Here is an 18,408-nt window from a genome sequence, read left to right as displayed (position 1 = left end):
TCTTTTGGAGCAGCTTTGGTTAGGGGCAGGGATTATTTAAAATTGCCTTGCTTCCCCTTTTCACTGGTGTATGCCTTCTGTCAGCAGAGGGCCATCACTTGGCTGCCATCTGCAAGATTCCATTAATTTGAAAAACTGGGTTACAGTAACAACTTTTTGGATATTAAGCCACCACCAACTCTTACCGCAGCCAGGGACCCAATTTCCAAAATGTAGCAGCAGCATTCATCCCTGTTATACTTTACATTACTTGAACTGTCCTGTTAGCAGAGTTAAACCACAAGTGAATGACACTTTTCTTTATGGCGTTTGAAAATACAAATGTTGTGAATCATGTTTTAGTATTACTAATCATTTATCTGTTCTACGCTTCTTCTCACTGAGAGCAAAGCATTTTATATTCCTCTGGATTAGCACTGTAAGTTGAAAGGGCATTTAGAAAATCCTCCAGTGGACAGAGACCAGCTCTACATCCTCTTGGAACCAGCTCCTGCAGAAAGACAAGACAAATCAACATTTACGTCACAAAAAAGCTGCCATTACAAGAGGCCCTTGGGCAAACAAAAATATCTTGTACACTTTGTGGTCCTCCAGATTCTATTAGACTCCTAATAGTACCAGTCAGTGGTCAGAGATGATGGGATTTGTAGTCAAGTAACAACTAGAGGGCCAGAGTCCTGATATCCTGACATACAGCATCACTACTGCCAGCCTTGCAAAGAGAAGAGAGTTGCTTTAAAAGTTACCAAAAGTTAGCTTGAAACAGGTATACGATCCCCGCATTCCAGATTCAGTGATTTATCTGTTAACAGCCTTTGTATTTAGATGTTGTGCAAGCTAGAGTATGGAATTTGCCTCCTGCCCAAATCTCACTTGAGGTCCCATTTATATGTGTAACATCATCACCATGGAGTCTCCTACCTCTCCATTGTAGAGCAGCCGTATAAACCAGTCCTTGGAACGCTGGTAAAGTTCTATTGTCATGTCTGCTGCGTATGGAGGCCACTTGGAATCAAAGACCCCCAGAGCCAGTAGCAGTGGGAAGAGGGTAACATCATGAATAGCATACAAAGCAAGCTTTCTAAAATAAAAGAAGAAGTGACCAGTAATTCAGTCTTGCTGATGACATACATTGTGTATAGCAGCCATATCAGCTGCATTTTCCATTTACACTGAATCTCAAGTCAGTTGGTAGATGTAATAAGCTAAATTGAGAATTATCAGGGTAATAGCATTCCTTCCTCTGCTTTTTGTTCTGTCTTCCACATGCGAGCACCTAGTTTGTATTTGTTTATATGAAACTGCTTTTGTGAGCCAAGTTCTACATAACTCCCGTTTAAAGTTAGGATATTTACAAGTCACCTTTACCCAGTTAAAAATATATACACAAATCTTAAATGGTGCAATTGTCACTGTTCCATCAACTCCTGCTGCCCTTGATTTGTCCCATTTCCCCTTTTAATGTTTTTAGCTTGTAGATGCTGCTCAATGGGATGTTCTGCCAAGACCGTAAATACCAATAATCTACATACCTGGCCTTGATTTCAGGAGAGGAAGGGTTCATTGCTGCCTTAATGTTCTTCTCTATTATATTGAGTAGAGGACCAACTGACATCTTGAGTGTCTCTCTAGTCAGAAATATAACAAAACAGATAAATTTTTTAAAAAATGTTTCTAACAAGAGTTGCAACATCTTTTAACAGTTCTAGATAACTGGCAGAACTTAATTGGAACAGGAGCAGGTTTAAAAGTAAAGGTTCCTGGCTAGCAGGGACACACATGACTTGTCTGTACAAGAAGTCCATGTTTTAAAACAGAAGAGTGATCCTGTGTTTTGTCTTGCAGATATCCCCAGGCTTACCACCCATACCATCCCTGGGACTGCTCACCTTAAATTCAATTTTGTGACATAAAGGAGTGAGTCTATAGCCCTCTGCTCGATCAGTTCCATGAAACTCTTCAGAATAGGGCAACTAGGCAGATTGTGTGCCTAAAAGACAGCATAGTGTGAATTAAAATAACAACTCTAAGGCTGCAGTGACAAATGGCACCACTACTTTAGATCAGGCATGGACACACTTGTGCTTATCGTTAGATATCATAACATGGACATGCACTTGAACAAGTTGTGTTAGACAAGGAACTAGGCCATTCCTCTAAGTCTAAAGACGAAGAACAATGTGAACAGATAGATATATGAATAGTTATATTACTGTTACAATAAGCAAGTGAGTGATTCCCTTTAAAAACAACAACAAGCCTTTAGTTTTAACTTGGACAACCTGAAAACATCTTCATTTAGTGGACAGATTTCAGTTCAAGCCATATGAATGGTCCCATTCATATGTCTTGATTACCATTTCCTCCCATGTCTTATGTTACCTGCTACAATGCTGGCTGCCACAGTCAGGCAACGTAATTACCTGACGTGGCACAATATTTATTTTGTTTGTTTATTTAACAAATTTATATACTGCTTACTTCAAAAAGAAAGACCCAAGCAGTTTACAAAAGCAATATAAAAACCAAACAGCAAGTTACCATATATACTCGTGTATAAGCCGACCTTTTCAGCACCCTTTCTGGCTGCTCCTTCTTCCTCCGCCTTTGCCACTGTCAGTTTTCTGCTTGTTTGCCTGTTAGTCGCCATCTACACACACTCCGGCCCATCAGGAGGTTTGTGGTGTGGTGAACTGGCTTATACTCGAGCCAATAAATTTTCCCAGTTTTTTTGTGGTAAAATTAGGTGCCTCGGCTTATATTCAGGTCGGCTTATACTCAAGTATATACGGTACATTAAAAAATTAAAATATAAAACCAGTAATTTTAAAACAATTGCATAATGGGTCAGTGCATTGGCTGTTAACCAGAAGGTTGGTGGTTCGAGCCCACCCTGGGACAGCGGTGGGCAGGATTCCTGCATTGCAGGGGTTGGACTTGATGAATCCCAGGACCCCTTTCCAACCATACAATTCTATGAGACAGGATCAGAAGGACAACAGCAGGATAGGGGAAAGTTTACAAGGCACCTAGGTTTCATTACATTTCATTTCCTACAAGTTTTAAGTATTCAGTGAGTTCAGTTCAGTTGTACAAAAATGGCTTTCAAACTCGGCTGCAGGAAGCCCTGGGGTGGTTAGAAGCATCTCGGAGAAAGAAGCTCCATAACGACGGTGCACAGCTTTTTCAGACAAATCCATAAAGAAAGGGAGCCCTGAACGTTGAAAGCACACATTTTTATTGCTGTTAAATGCTTTGCTTTTACTGATTGGTAATTATACTGGTTTACCCAGCTAGAGCATTATTTTTCCTATTACAACATTTCTAGCCTACTCTATATCTATTGATCTCAGGATAAGATATAACAACAAAACAATCCTTGGCCACTTAAAAGCCTAAGCATCCGTAATAGTCATGTTCAGCATACAGTATTCAGTATTCCCTCTGCTGTAACTGATGTAACCCCTTAAAATGTCTCGGCACGCAAGCTTTTCCCACATCCAGTTTATTCTTTAGTGCCAAACCTGAGATAAAGTGGAGTAGCAGGCTTTTGTCAATATCCCACCTTGGACCACTTAAGAGTCTGGCTAGGTCCAACTCTGGATGTGTTATCTGTTCATATGATGCACTGGGGATCAATCTAATATAGGGAGCACAGATATACCCTAAGGAGGGAATTACAGAATTGGGCCCACCCCTGATATCATGCTAACTGCTTCATGTAACCTACTTCTGTGTCATCAGGTCCTAGGTAAGATCTATTAACAGAAATTCAGTCGATTAAATAATTACACAATCTACTTTGGAGATTTTCATAAGCAACAACAGCAAGAAAGAGCTTATCTATTTTGCCGGTGTAAAAAGCAACAATTTTTTTTGGATGGAGAGAAAGATAAAAAGGAAATGTTAAACAATTAAGCCAAAAGACAAAAAATGTGACATTTGAGGAGAGAGTTGAAGGAAGACACATAGTTTCCTCTCTTGCCAGAGCTGTCTTGGCCATTTTCCGATTTGCAACAAGAGCTACTCTGCGGAATAGTTGCTAGCACAGAAATGGTGAACACGTGGCCTTCCATACATTGCTTGACTACAACTCCCATCATCCCTGGGCATGGGGTATTCTGGCTTGGGCTAATGGGAGCTGGAGCCCATCAGCACGTGGGCGGCCACACTGCTCTACTTCAGCACAGCTTCTCCCACAGACCTGCATGAATCAACTTGGATGGCTAAAGAAAACAGGCTTGTTCCTACGAAGGCACAGCGTACCTGTTCTGCAAAAATGTTGTCAAAAAGGAGAAAGAAGTCCGCCCCGTTCTTGCTGTCAAGGCCCATCTTCTCTTTAATGGTCTTCAGATCCTCCGCAATTCCTGGCTGCAGAAGAAGCACATTGGCCAGCCTCTCTCTGTCAAGGAAAAACGAAAGCTTCAGAATAATGCATAAATGGTAATCTGTACAAGCTACTGTGCTTGGATCCCCCTGCTTGTTAGAAGGGAGAAAGGAGTGCAGGGCTGTTTGGCTTGAAATGATTGAGCAATAGACAACTAAATGCATCAGAATTAGTTACAAAAAAGCAAGAGGTCTGAAGCACATGAAAATATTTTTTCCTTAGTTGACTCGGATCTTTTTCAGGGCAAATAACTAAATAGGTCTTGCCTCACTAGGGAAGATGTTAATGACCAATGACGCCCCAGATGTTGCTGGATCCCACCTCCCATCAGCCAGCATGGCCAGGAGTGATGGAATTTGAGAGCCCAGCAATATCTGGAAGGGACCACAGGTTAGCTGCACCATTGTACAAGAGTAGCCTATGGACAGGGGCACCAAGGTGTGTGTGTGTGGGGGGGGTGCCGGCCATGGGCCAGGGCCATGGGGTATGCTTGCATTATGTGTGCATGCCACACTGATGTTGCACGGTCCCAGGCCCCTTGAATTGCAGGGACAAGGTGGCATGCTTGCCTACAGCCACCTTTGAAAATTCTTAATTTTGCCACAGCTTCCCTGAAAAGGAAACTGTTACTGATGCAGTTCTTAAAAGAGAAGCAGAATTGCATATGGGGTTGTTTTAGAATATAGTGATTATAATAGCATCGTATTGGCTCTGCCAGGAGTTAGGGAATTGGTGTTCACTCTCTGTCCCATGGGCTTTTGACACAAGCATGATCATACTTGCTTTTATTTGAGCTGACTGGGCACCAGTTACGCAGTTCACCGAATCACTAGAATTGTCAAGCAGCATATTAGAGAGCCCTTTCCCATCATAATCCCAGAGAAGCCTACAGCAAGCACATTAGCCGCTCCACAAAATGCAACCGGTCGCTACAGTGTAAGTTTGGGGAAACAAATGCTATCATCTGAGCCGTTTAAATAGTCAAGCTGTGAGACACAGAAGTATGGTAGGCTACTTCAGAAGTTTTCATTCCAACTGCTTGCTTTTTTAAAATTGTTTGAAAATAGTTTATTCACAACATAGTTGGACAACTGCTCTAACATACAATAAGATCATGATTTGCTTTGGCTATTTTGTTCTCGTCTCGCAGTCTTACACGTCAGCAGCTTTTAGGCTATGGCTAGATCTCACACAGTCATTCCCTAAGGAGACTTTTGCAATGGCATAAAAGGTGCAGGGAAAGAGGCAAGGTAAGAATGGCAAGCCTGGGCTTGCTTCACAGAGGAACAGTGGAACTGTTCTGTGAGGGATGCAACAAGCCAACCGCCCCCAGGAAGTCAGAAGGTGTCTTTCAGGTTCAAGCGTGTATGAAGGCTCAAACTGAAACATGTGAAAATGTGCAGCTCCCCAGCCCAGCAAACCTTTGCATGTTGACTGCACAAGTTCCTGATAAAGATGATTCTGAATGCAGCTCAATCCTCCTTGCAAAAGGAGGAGCAGGGGTGGCTAAGCTATGCTCCTCTGCCCAGTTTGAACACTTCCCACCTGTTCTTTTAAATGCTTGAACAGGTCCAGAACTGTTCACAGGGTTTAGGGGAGCACATTGCTTTTGGCAATCAACTGATGTCATGCATATAATTTAGGTCAAGGTCTTCTGAAAGGCCTTGCTGCAATAACTACTGCACCTTCTGTCTGCACAATGGCACCAGACAGAATGTTTGTGGCAAGATACCTGTTCATGAGTTTCAGTCCATGGCAGTTCACTGGGTTGGGATAAAGGATTTCAGAGTCTGCTTCATCTGTAACTATGGTAATGGGTCCTGTACAAGACAAAAAAAAATTGAATGCACTTGCAATTCATGGTTTAAAGTTTCGGGCTGTTAAGAATTAATTCAAACACATCTTGTACTGATTTAAAATAGTTTATAATCCTAGGACAATCTCTTACCCATCTCGACCCTCATTTGTGCAAAGCTCATTAGGGAACTTCCCCTGCACTTGGGAGCATACAAGTCTATGCTCCCAATTACACTTGTGCTTCAAGCAAACATTAAATCATGCCTGCTCTAATAAGGCAAGAGCCCACTGTGCTAAATGCTCAGCAAAGCACACTTATTAACACATGCCTTCAGATACTTGTTGGTGATATATTCTGCTCTTACACAGAACGACTTACACCACATGATTCTCTTACTTGTAACTTAATTTACACCACAGCATGCCATTATCTTAATCAAAGCAGTTTGTAACAGCCACCGTTGTAAACATTGGGGTTTACAAAACCAGAAGTAAGCGCAGCGCTCTTCCCTTCCTAATCATTTCCCAATAATCAGGTGTAACACAATAAGAGTTTCTGCAAGAAATAGTGGTTTATGCACAAATGTTTTGGTAGCAGAACTTTGCAATTTACTTAATCCTAGTATCAAAACTTTTGAGATTTAACTTGTTGGTTCCATTCTTCTTCCTGGTCTCTGTGCAGCTCCACATATAAGTTTGGTGCCTGCTCAGAGCAGCGTTTGAGAGCCGGGTCGGTTATCTGTGGCTCTCTGGATGTGGTTGGGAACTCTAGCTCCCATCCGCTCCAGCCAGCATGGGCAATGGCCGGGGATGGTGGGAGTTTTAGTCCAGCAACATCAAGAGGACCCAAGTTACCCATCTTTCTCTAAAGCTGGGCAACTAAAGGTTTTGAATAGAGGCTCATTCCCAACCCTCAAGGTGCATGGCACAAGCAGTATGGCCATTGCCTTCCCATTTAAGTTTTGTTCTGGCTGCCAGTTTGTAGTATCATTTCGAACCTTCTCCTTAGGAACATAAGAAGAGCCTGCTGGATTAGCTAAGGGCCCACCTAGTCCACAATGGCTGACCAGTTGCCTATGGGAAACCCTCAGGCAGGACCTGAGTGCAACAGTGCTCTGACCACCTGCGATTTCAAGCAAATGGGACTAATACCTGGGTCAGCCTTCCCCATGTTTTGAACCACAACTCTGATCATGGGAGTTGGGAGGAAGATGGAACTACCCAATTTCCTTTTCTGCCCCTCTTTTCCTTCTCATTTTTTCTCCCTGCTTTGTCTCTTTTTTTTTGTTCTGTAAATTTTGCATTTATTTATTTCAATAATATTAATAATATACCACCCCATGCCCAGAAGTCTCAGGGTGGTTTACAGAATAAAGTCAAAATATAAAACCACAAAATACACAATCAAAATAAAGAACAACAACCCAATACCCCCCCCCCAAAAAAGAACACATTTTAAAAGGGCATAGAATGCCAATCAAAGGCCTGGTTAAAAAGGAACGTTTTTGCCTGGTGTATAATGAAGGCGCCAGATGAACTTCCCTGGGGAGAGCATTCCACAGACAGGGAGCCACTGCAGAGAAGGCCCATTCTCGTGTTGCCACCCTCCAGACCTCTCAAGGAGGAGGCACATGAAGGAGAGTCTCAGAAGATGATCTGAGAGACTAGGTAGGTTCATATGGAAAGAGGTGGTCCTTGAGGTATTGTGGTCCTGAACTGTTTTAAGGTTTTATAGGTCAAAACCAGGACTTTGTATTGGAGCCAGAAACTAATTGGTAGGCCAGTGCAGTCAGACTAGGATCGGTGTAATATGCTCAGACCGTCTTGCTCCAGTGATCAACCTGGCTGCTGAATTTTCCATCTCCTTCAGTTTTCAAGGGTAGTAGGGTGCAATGGGCAATGGGCATGATGCAAGTTGTGCTGACTACGGGGGTCAAGCTCTCTGCTGTATCAGAAACTTATGATCGATGTTTGCCCTGCCTGGGTAAAGGGAGGCATGTAGAGAATACCTGCATGCATTAACAAAGGTCTGTGAAGCAGGCATGCAGCAAGAAGTATACTTGTGGGAGCAGCAGGGGTCTGGGCCCTTCTGAGGCCAGCTCTGCAACATGCTGCTAGCTCCTGGGCCAGATGCAGTTGCCACGGTGAGCTCACCTACTGAAAACGTTCCCAAAATGATGCAGTGCATGAGCTGCACACAATTGCATGACTGTATAAATAAAAGCCCACCAACACCACAAACCTTGCAAACTACATCCTCTACCCTAGGAGTTGCAGCAAGGGAGCCAACATAGCACTCCTTTTCTGAGTAGTCACCAGTTCCTTCTAAACGTGAAATTCCTTATTTAGAGTGCAAGTGTAGCCTATCAGAATCCACTAGGGCAGTGTTTCTCAGGCTCAGGTCCCCAGCTGTTAGACTACAACTCCCATCATTCCTGGCCATTGGTCCTGCTAGATAGGAATGATGGGAGTTGTAGTCCAACAACAGCTGTGGACCCAAGTCTGAGAAACACTGCACTAGGGTATGGCATAATAGACAGTGATAAACAGAAGAGCCAGAAAGAGAACAATGGTGTAAAGGGCAATGATCTCTGTTAGGAGAGAAACTCCAAGGCAGGACTGCGAACAGAGGAACAAGGAGCTCCCCTTCATTGCTGACCTTCTTTCTGCTGTTGGAACAGCCCAGCTAGCAAACACCGCGTGGACTCCAGATTCCGAACAATGTTAGTGGAACGGACACTGAAAGACAGAAGGCAGCCAATGAAATGGGAGCACAGTGGGCTGCTCCCTGTACAAACTGACACGGGGTGGGACTTGAGGGGTTTCAGCACTCTGAGCCACCAATATGGCAGTACCAAGCACTGCTATCTGTTCTAGCTGGAGATTCTTAACATCAAACTGAACACAGTGGTGTGAGGGAGAAAGCAAGCGAGGACTTTGGATGAAACTTTGCTAAGGCTTATGATGCCGTGTGGGCTGGGAGGGAGCGGAACAGTCAGCAGGAAGAGCAAGAAAGCTGTTAGGAAGGAAACTGGAGTGTTCAGAGACTCACAAGACCTCAGAAGGTTTGAATGCTGGCGAGAGGAAATGGGTCTCCTCAATGTAACGTCTCCTTAGCCGTTTCCCCAGTGCAAACATCTGCTGCATTCCTACTTTGGTCAGCTGGCCTGCATTCACTCCGCCCTGGGAAGAGAAAAGCTCTGTTGAATGGCTGAAAAAATAAACGGAGATGCAACATTTCCAAAGGAATACATGTTGGGTCACCTTCAGCACTGTTTTTTTGTAACTTTCTTCGAAAGGAGAATACGGTCTTGGCCCACCAGCCAGGTTCGTTACTGTGTAGTCAAACTTTGTTTCGGCAGGCGTCTCCAAAAGAGCAGGGTCCCATACCACCTGTTCCAAAAACAAGGATGAAGGAAAAGAAAAAGCATTTGAGTAGGCAACTGGGACCTTCAAGTAGCTAGAAGAGGTTGACAACCCACTACTGTGGAAAATCAAATTTATTTCAGTGGGCTTAGAGGCATGGCAAACTCTGCAAGCTTGGTGCTAAAACATCTCATTCAACGCTCAGGCTGTGCTGCTGCAAGATGAGCAGGCAGTGACACATTTTACAATCTTCTTACTCCAGGATTTTGAAATATACAAAAACATCAATGTAGGCATACTTTCTGGGTGTGCCCATGCATACTCTAATGTCTTGAAAAAGAAAAAGTGGCTGCAGCCTCAGCAATGTTTTACAATGGCAGTAGGCAGTGCTCCTACTCCCGTGTTTGGAGAAGCAGTCAGAGCATGGCAAGGCCATCTTGGCTGGCTCTGCTTTGCGTGTGTAACAAGAGGAGGAGCAGCAGCAGCAGCGAATAGCTTGTTCCTGTGTGTCATTCTTAGACTTCGTGGAGGAGCAGGAGGGGGGTCAGCCTGGGAGGAGTTTTGGGTTTGCTTTGGGGATGACTCAGAAGCCATAATGCAAAGTAGTGACTATGGGACGGGAAGGGGCACAGATGGGCTTGTGGACTGGAGTCTCTGTGTGCTCACCTGTGTCTCCATCCCTTCTTTTTACCCCCTCCCACTTCGCTCTCCCTTTGTTCGGCTTCATAAGAACTGTGTTTCAATTTAATTTACTGGGTAAGCACACCCCTAATGAAATGTGCTGCACATGCCTTATGGACACCAACATCAGGAAGTCTTGTGAAAATGGATCTCTGCAGAACTGCCAGGGCTAAAATACTATATCCAACTATTTTGCTGGTTAAAAAGTCAAGAGAGGATTGCTTGCAATTCTTTTAGTCAGGGTTACAAATACAGAGAACCAAGTCATGGTCCTTGCTCAATGCCGCAATTATAGCATCACCTATGGCAGGTGTTCCTACCCTGCTCAGCTGATTTGTGGAGGACAAGGCTATCAATGGCCACCAGCTATGGAGGCTATATTCTACCTCCACTGTCCGAAACAAAATACCTCTGAAGACCACTTATGTGTGGTGAGAGCACTGTTGCACTCAGGTTCTGCTTATGGTACTCCCACGGGCATCTGATGGCCACTGTGAGAACATAGTGCCAGACTAGATATGCTTCATCCAGCAGGGCTCTTAAGTTATTAAACAGCTGGTCCTCAGAGGAAAAGCTGGTAGGCTCCCAATCCTTGCCCTATTCCAAGCACTTGCCTTTGGAAACACTGCAACACAGAAAATACAAATGAGGCTTGCTCTGGACTGTTTAAAATATCAGGGCTTCTCTGTATTCATCCTAAGAAGCATATCTGCCATCAGTAGTTCTTGGCCACTTCCCCACAACTTCCACTTTAAAGTGTATGAGTTTAGGAACTTTAAAAAGAGCAATCTCAATTTCTTCACAACTGCACTTCCTACTGATCTAGGTGGTAAATCTGCCAAATCTGTTCATCACCAGAAGTTATCACAAGTTGCTAGGTAGAGCCAAGAGAGGAACATGGTGCATAAGGAAAAATAAACACAACCATGAATTCTATTCCAGCTACAAAATCAAGAGGAAATGCAGGTGTTGGGTAAGCAGTTCATAAACTGGGTAAGTAGAAGTTGCAATGCCTTCTCTCATCACCTGTTTATGAAAGACAGTGACACAAACTTTGATCTGGTTGAAGCAGAGTGAAAAATTTCCAAATCTGACTATACAGCCGCTCTGAGCCTGGCTTTGGCTGGGGAGGGCAGGCGGGATATAAATTATTATTATTATTACTATTATTATTATTACAGGCTGATTGATGTTCACTGCTATCCTGCACTAATGCAAATGCATGTTTATGCATGCATCTCCTGAAGTTAAAAGGGCAAGAGGCAAGCACCCCAATCAAATTATTTATAGTACTTGGTTAGTTAGCCTATGGGTTGGTAAGATTCAAGATAGGAGGAGATGCACAAAACAAGGCTAGAGAATTAGCACTATAAATGAGTCACTATTCTTACTCATCAATAGGCACATAACATACATGGCCAGTGGTCAGGGATGATGATGGGAATTGTTGTCCAGCAATGTCTGCACACTCCCCATCTCTGGCATACAGTTGCATTTACACCTTCCAGCGCTCACAATTTGGGGCTGCAGCACCCAGCTGGTGATGAAGGAAGCATCTCATTGTTGACAGGCAGCAGAGCAGCCCAAGCTAGCACACCCCACCAGTATGAATGGCAGGCATTAAGCAAGTGACCACAATAGAGTTGACCTCACATGGAGCTCACTCCCTTAGCTCTGCGGCAGCCCACATTTTAACATAATTCCCACGTTTGTTTCCATGTTCTCTATGCCAAGGCACTCTGGGGCAAATATCCACTTTATCAGATTGTGGGTTGGCGGTATAAAGGTGTCTTATTGCTGTACCTTCTGTACTTTGGCCTGCGTTCCGCTTGGTGGCTACTGGCACTGAGCAAAGCCAAATTTTCCACCTGTGCTTCCTTCACCTGCTGCCTCGTGAAAATGCCCACACTGACAGCCCTGAGCTAGTAAGCTCAGCAACCTCTGCTGCTCCTTGGACCACTTCCGCTTCCTCCAACCTGCTCCTGATGTGCCAAATGGCTTTTTAGGTCAGCTGGGGGGAAAAATACAGCACCTTCTTTAGGAATTGATTGCTGTTAGCACCAGGAATTTCCAAGCCCAGGGCATCATCGGCTCCACTAGTATTTCTGCATGAACATGCCTGATAATTATTTGGCAAGCTGCTGCTTTTCATGCCAATTTACAGCACTGGGTTATAAATACATTTTTTAAAATCACAGGTGCATAATACCTGGTAGGGTTGTTACAAAGATTAGTGAGACAATGTAGCAGAGATACTTTTAACACTTAAGGACACAATATTAACATGTTCTTTTAACCCCCCCCCCCCTTTTTACCACTATCACAACCAGGCACCCCCAACTAGCTGTTTCCCCCCAGTTTGATCTTGGCTGAGGCTTGCCTGTGTTGCCCAGATCCAGGGGCAGCATCAGAGGGGGGCGGTACCAGGGGGCTCCACTCAAAGCCCCCACTTGCTGAGCCACCTGGCCCTGCTGGCCCTCCTTTTGTCATTGCCCACCTGCCCTCTTAGGAACAGGAAAGTTGCAAAGCATCAGCTGTTCATGCAGGAAGTCCCAAGTTCAACCCTGGGCGTTTCCAGGTAGGACTGGGGAAAGCTCCTGCCTGAAGCATGGCCAGTGTGGACAACGGATCAGCGGTCTAACTCTGTAGATCTTCCTAGCCAGCAAACAGTGAGGAGAGCAAAAGGGACCCTCGCCTTGTGCTTCCCACTTGGGTGGTTGTGTGGATGGGTGTGTGTGCGCGCACGCATGCAAGTGAACAGACAGCGGGTGTGTGTGTGTGTGCTGGGGTGCTGTCTTGAATAAAATATGGGGGGCAGGTGACCCCCAACCCCATATAATTGATCACAAGGCACTGCAGGCACACATACTCTTTGAATCACAATGCCCATCAACTTGGGGGGCAGCCACCTCAAATATTTTATTTGGGGGGTCAAATAATCTTTTACTTACCTAGGAGTTGGCACCTATGGTAGGGGGCAAGAAGCCAAGAGGGGTCGAACCAACCCAGGGAGGGGTATATTGCTGAATGTCGCCCCCCCCAGCTGATGCTTCCCCCATGGCCCTTGTTTTTGGGAAGGGCCAGAGGGAAAGGGAAGAGGCATGTATGCATTGACTGCATCATTTCTGCCTGGGGTTCAAGGCGGCATAGATGGTTTCCCCTCTCCCCATTTCATCCCGACGACGACACTGGGAGGCAGGTTCGGCTGGACTGAGGGACTGCCTGGCCCGGTGACCCGCTGGTGGCCGAGCGGGACGGCGAGCCCTGCTCTGCCAGCTCCGTCCCTCTCCCCGCAGCCCCTCTCCTTCCACCCCTCACCTGCTCCACATCGGGGATGGGTCTCAGCGGAGTGCGGGCGCCGTGCCGGAAAAGAACCTGCACCAGCTTGAGCTCCAGCGGGTCGTCGTCGTCGCCGCCGCTTCCGCGCGGCGCTTTGCTCCTCCTGGGCTCGGCCAGGGCTCTCCTCTTGCTCGCTACGCAGTACGCCAGGGTGCCCAAGATGCCCACGCGAGCCCACAAACTCATGCTGACGGAGCGAGGCAGGTGGCGCGGGACCCTCGCAGCGAGTCCGAGAGCGGAGCAGCTTGCGCAGCTGCCGGCAGAGTTGCGAAAGCAAAAGTTGCTGCTGTTGCCTCACGGGAAACCCGCCTTCCTCTTCCAGCGCTGGCGCGAGGAAACGCCGAGGCTCGCGGAACAGAGACCTCCTCCCTCCTCCCCCTTTTCAGCAACGCCGCCCGGGTGCAGCTGCTCGCCGGCAGGAGATTCGGCGCCACCCCCAGGAGGACCCTGGGAAATGCGGTTTCTTCAGCCGGGCGCCTGCCCCGACCAGGAGCCACCAGAAGACTACATCTCCCAGCGGGCGTCGGGGCGCTCTTTCCCAGCCGGTCACGTGTATGGCGTGGGAGTTCCCACGGCCGGGCTTGTGAGCACGTTTCAGCCGGCGAAGTGGGAGGACAGCTTTGCCTGCGGGCTTAATCCGCCCTCTGGTTGGTCTCTGCAGCAAACATGAGAGGCAGTGGGATCTGAGAGATGTCTCGCTTCTCTCCCCAGGACCATTCACTGAACCCATATGGGCGATCTTGCTGTACTCGTCTTATTTATGCTCTCCCATCTTGCTGGGTTTTGCAGTGTGTCCAGTTTTCAAATTATTAGTGAATGCGTAGGGCACTTTATTCTGCTTTATCCAGTTAGCTGCCATTCCTTGTCTCTGGGAAGTTCTGAACACTTTCAGCCGAATCCTACGTATGTAAGTCCAAATTTGTTCAGTGGAATTTACTTGCACAAACCTTTTCCCAATGATGGGGAGGGGGAGGAAATGCATACTGGATTCGCAAAACATTTGTACGCGCTTTTCATAAATATAGATTTATAAAGAATTTCTTTAAATAGGAAAACAGGACATTTCACCGCAGTGTGGAAGACTATGATCAACCAGCTGTGCAGGTGCTAACTGTTGATGAGCAACTTCCAAAGTCCCTGCTTTCCATTCTTAAGGTTATTGTGCAGATCGAAACTGACTTGTTCTCAGTGGCTCCAACTGAGATGTATGGGTCAACCTGCATGGGATGCCACTGAGAGGGTGGTGAGTCGCAGGACCTATTCCAGATGCTGGGCTCACCAGAGGCAAGAGTTTCTGCAATATACATGCCTGCCTAGCATAATATGAGCATTTCACCCAGAAAGGAATAACGCTGGCTTCTCATTTGATTATACTGGCATAGGCACACACACCTGGCAGATACAGTATACTTCTGAATACCAGCTGCTGGAAACCACAGGAGATGAGAGTGCTGCTGTGCTCAGATCCTGCTTGTGGGCTTCCCATAGGCATCTGCTTGGCCTGATCCAGAAGGCCTCTTCTTCTGTTCTTCTGCATGCATTCAGCATGATCTAAGCTCTTGTCAAGTCAGAGGAATGTGTCGGTACAACCATTCATACTCACACACCATATATATTGCTCCATGACACTCTGACTTGCCAGGGGCTTTTCACGAATCACTGGGTGAGTGGCATGGCATGGGTGTGGGCAGGGTGGCCCAAGGCATTTTGCCACCTAGGGCAAAAATGCTCCACTCCCCTGCGCTGGAGTCAGCAAACTCAGTAAGGATTGTCAAGAAGAAAGTAATCTTGGCAGGAGCGGAAGTCTTCCGCAGAGCTTTGCTGCCAGTCCCTCTCTGTTCTTAGAGGCCAGGGAGACCAGTGGTAAATCTGGGTCACGGAACTGGGGTGCCATGCTTTGAGGGATGCTGCCTGAGGCAGCTGCCTCATGGGGCGGGCAAGGCTCTGAGTGGGGACTTACCAAACCAGACTACTGCTCTCCTCTCAGTCCTTTTTGGAAGGGACAGAGGATAGGAACTAACTGTGATGGCCTGGGACTTGGGCTCGGACTTGGAACCAGAGGAGTCTCAGTCCACACTGGATCCTTTGCCTCAGGCAGCATCTGAACCAAGTCTGGGGCCTGATTCTGAAGAGCCTCAGTCTGCACAGGTTCCCCCGCAACAAACATCAGCTGGGCCGAGTCAGGGGCCTGAGCCTGCCCTGGCTCCAGATGCGGGGATTACCTCGTTGCCTTCAGCTGGGCCATCACTTACAGCTGCTCCACTACCAGTTGGGTCAAGAGAGGCTGAGGCGGCCTCTGGGTCTAGTAACCCACCAACATCTCCCGAGCTGCAGAGACTAAGGTCTGAGAGAAGGAGAGACCTGAGTACTTGCAGGAGGAGTGCTCGCCTTTGGGCGAGACAGGGAGGTGAGTCACTGGGGGATCAGGACCGGCCGTTACCCGGACAAAGATAAAAGGCTGTTGGACCCCGCCCCAGGTTGCAGGAGCAACATAGCTGTTTGCCAGAACCTGCCTGAGACCCTTTGCCTGACCTTGCCTGGTTTCCTGCCTTGTGTCCTGCCTTGGCCCTGTCGGACTGACTCCTTGCAGAACCCTTGGATACGGGACCGAACCTGGACCGCGTTGCTCGGGTTACCCCCGGGCCCAGCACACTAACCCAAGTAGAAAGCTACTGCCTGGCTTTATTTATTTATTGCATTTATATATCTCAGTTTTCCTCCAAGGAGCTCAAGGTCATGTTCATAGTTCTCTTCCCCATTTTACCCTCACAAAATTCCTGTGCAGTGGGTTTGGTTGAGAGTGAGTGGTTGGCCCAAGGTCACCCAGTGAACTCCATGGCCAAGCGGGGATTTGAACTCTGATATTCCAGATCCAAATCCAACACTCTAGCCACTAAACCACACTGCAGAAAGCTTTTAACTTAGCTGGTTCTGTCACTGTGCAGAGGACATTCCCCGCAAACCAGAGGCTTTTGGGATGTATTTTCACTTTATGCGTTCTGTGCCTTGATCCATTCTCTCACCTTTCCCCCAAAGCCCTGCTGCTGGTGTCGAGGAAAGGAGGAGGTAAGAGAAGCAGTAGTATCTAATATGAAATTATAATGTGGGTTTGCATAAAGTGTTCAAACTCTTTTTGTCCACTAGAGAGCAATAGTGGGATTTGGAAATGGATTGTACTGCTCAATAAAAACCCTTCTGTTGGGTAGAAACCAAGAGTGGAAAGCAGTTCCTTCTCCTTTTAAGTGGTAGAAAACAAAGCAAGATTTCCCATCCAGCCAAGCTGGGTATTTCATGGTCTCTTCATTTAAGCAGTAGGCAAACTCTGCACTGTAACAAAATGTTCCTGGGTTTAAACCGAATGCCCCAGAGAGAGGGGTGGGGGAAGAGGGTGTCATGGGGAAAGAACTAGATAAGGAAAGTAATCTTCCTTCTTGTCAACAGGCAATCATAAAAAATATTTAACAGCTGACAGTTCCTTGTAAATAATATTTTATCAATGCAAAGCAGTTCCACTCCCGGGTTCCCTTCAAAACCTGTACATGAGAATAAGGGAAAATGAGTGATGGTAGATAGCTACCAGGCAGTGGGAGGGTGCTAATAATTTGGCACATTGTAGTGGCAATAGACCTATAAGCAGTCAGAGGTGCATATGGGGACCAAGTATGAAAAGAGTGTGTGTGTGTGTGTGTGTGTGTGTGAGAGAGAGAGAGAGAGAGAGAGAGAGAGAGAGAAATTGACCTAGTTGATGATGGGAAAGCAGTGCAGAGAGTGTGTGCACACATTCTGAACTAGGCAAGTTTCTCAGATAGTGTGTATGTGGAGAAAATCTAGCATTTAATCGGAAGAGGTGCACAGTTTCACAAATATTGCCTTGAATGGGTCAGTATAATTGGTAAAAAACATTTATAAGCCCTATGGCACTTTAATTGTGAACCGTTTTATTGTGACTTCAGGAAAGGCTGAGCATTTCCACCTGCTCGGCTCCATTAAGAAGCTGTTCTATAGGCAGTTGCCTTCAGGTGCCTGCCAAAGGTATTATGCCAAAAGGAAAGTAACTGGGGAGCCCTCCAGACCGTTCTTTTATCGCGGATGTTTCTGCAACATGTTCTTGACACAATAATACTGTATTAGTGGTGGATTTAGTCTTCTTTAGGTTGTTCTGCAATGCTTCCCCAGTGCTGCTACATTATTTCTACCTGGAGGGGACATAGTGCAACAAAAGTGAGACAAAAATGAAATGGGGTAGTTGTGATATAAAAACTTGCAGATTTCAGGAGGAAGTTAATGAATATGGACTGATCAGAAACGTAGTAATGTGACCACCCCAAAAACGTTGGCAGATTCAGACAGTATTGAAAGTGGGATCACAAATAATCATGAATGCCCAATAACAAGGGTGCCCAGAAGAGGTCCTTGGTACTTCTTCAATGGTTACCCATCCAGGCACTGACCAGAGCCAGGCCTGCTTAGCTTCAGCAAGAGTGTTGGCCTCATGTACCTTCAGACCTGGGAAATTTGTAAGTGAAGGAACTATTACAAAGACACCTCAAAATTCCATTGTTTCTCATCCATTTCTCAGGTAGCTGGGGGAGATTACATAACAATATAGGCGTCTCCCCACTTACACTCGTGTGACTTGCGCATGGCGCCGTATACATGTGGCACTGGGAAATAATTAAATAAATCAATTTAAACTGCAAAAAGGTGAGGACTGTGGGGAAATGGCTTGAAAAGAGTGAGAAAACTGAAAAAAAATGGCCCGAAAAGAGCAGGAAAACATCTAGTAATCCAAAACACTTTGGGGTACCAGTCTACTTTTCTAATTATGAATCACAGCT

The 18,408-nt window shown here is 46.1% G+C and overlaps 1 protein-coding gene across 1 annotated transcript; it reads right to left on the bottom strand.

Annotated features, from left to right (window-relative positions):
- Positions 1 to 324: 324 nt before the first annotated feature.
- Positions 325 to 14,141, bottom strand: ACP6 (acid phosphatase 6, lysophosphatidic). The gene is made up of 10 exons (XM_083498702.1): positions 13,550 to 14,141; positions 9,449 to 9,577; positions 9,237 to 9,367; positions 8,844 to 8,923; positions 6,120 to 6,207; positions 4,267 to 4,402; positions 1,890 to 1,990; positions 1,533 to 1,628; positions 922 to 1,081; positions 325 to 490 (listed from the first exon to the last, which is right to left on the bottom strand). The coding sequence occupies exons 1-10, from the start codon at positions 13,754 to 13,756 to the stop codon at positions 377 to 379; spliced, it is 1,242 nt and encodes a 413-aa protein (XP_083354828.1). The 5' UTR covers positions 13,757 to 14,141; the 3' UTR covers positions 325 to 376.
- Between the last annotated feature and the right edge of the window lie 4,267 nt (positions 14,142 to 18,408).

This window comes from Podarcis liolepis (genome assembly GCF_965112155.1).
Source record: "Podarcis liolepis genome assembly, chromosome: 4".
NCBI classification, from domain to species: Eukaryota; Metazoa; Chordata; class Lepidosauria; order Squamata; family Lacertidae; genus Podarcis; species Podarcis liolepis.
The sequence above is the reverse complement of the archived record's forward strand: the minus strand, read 5'-3'. Positions and strand labels throughout refer to the sequence as shown.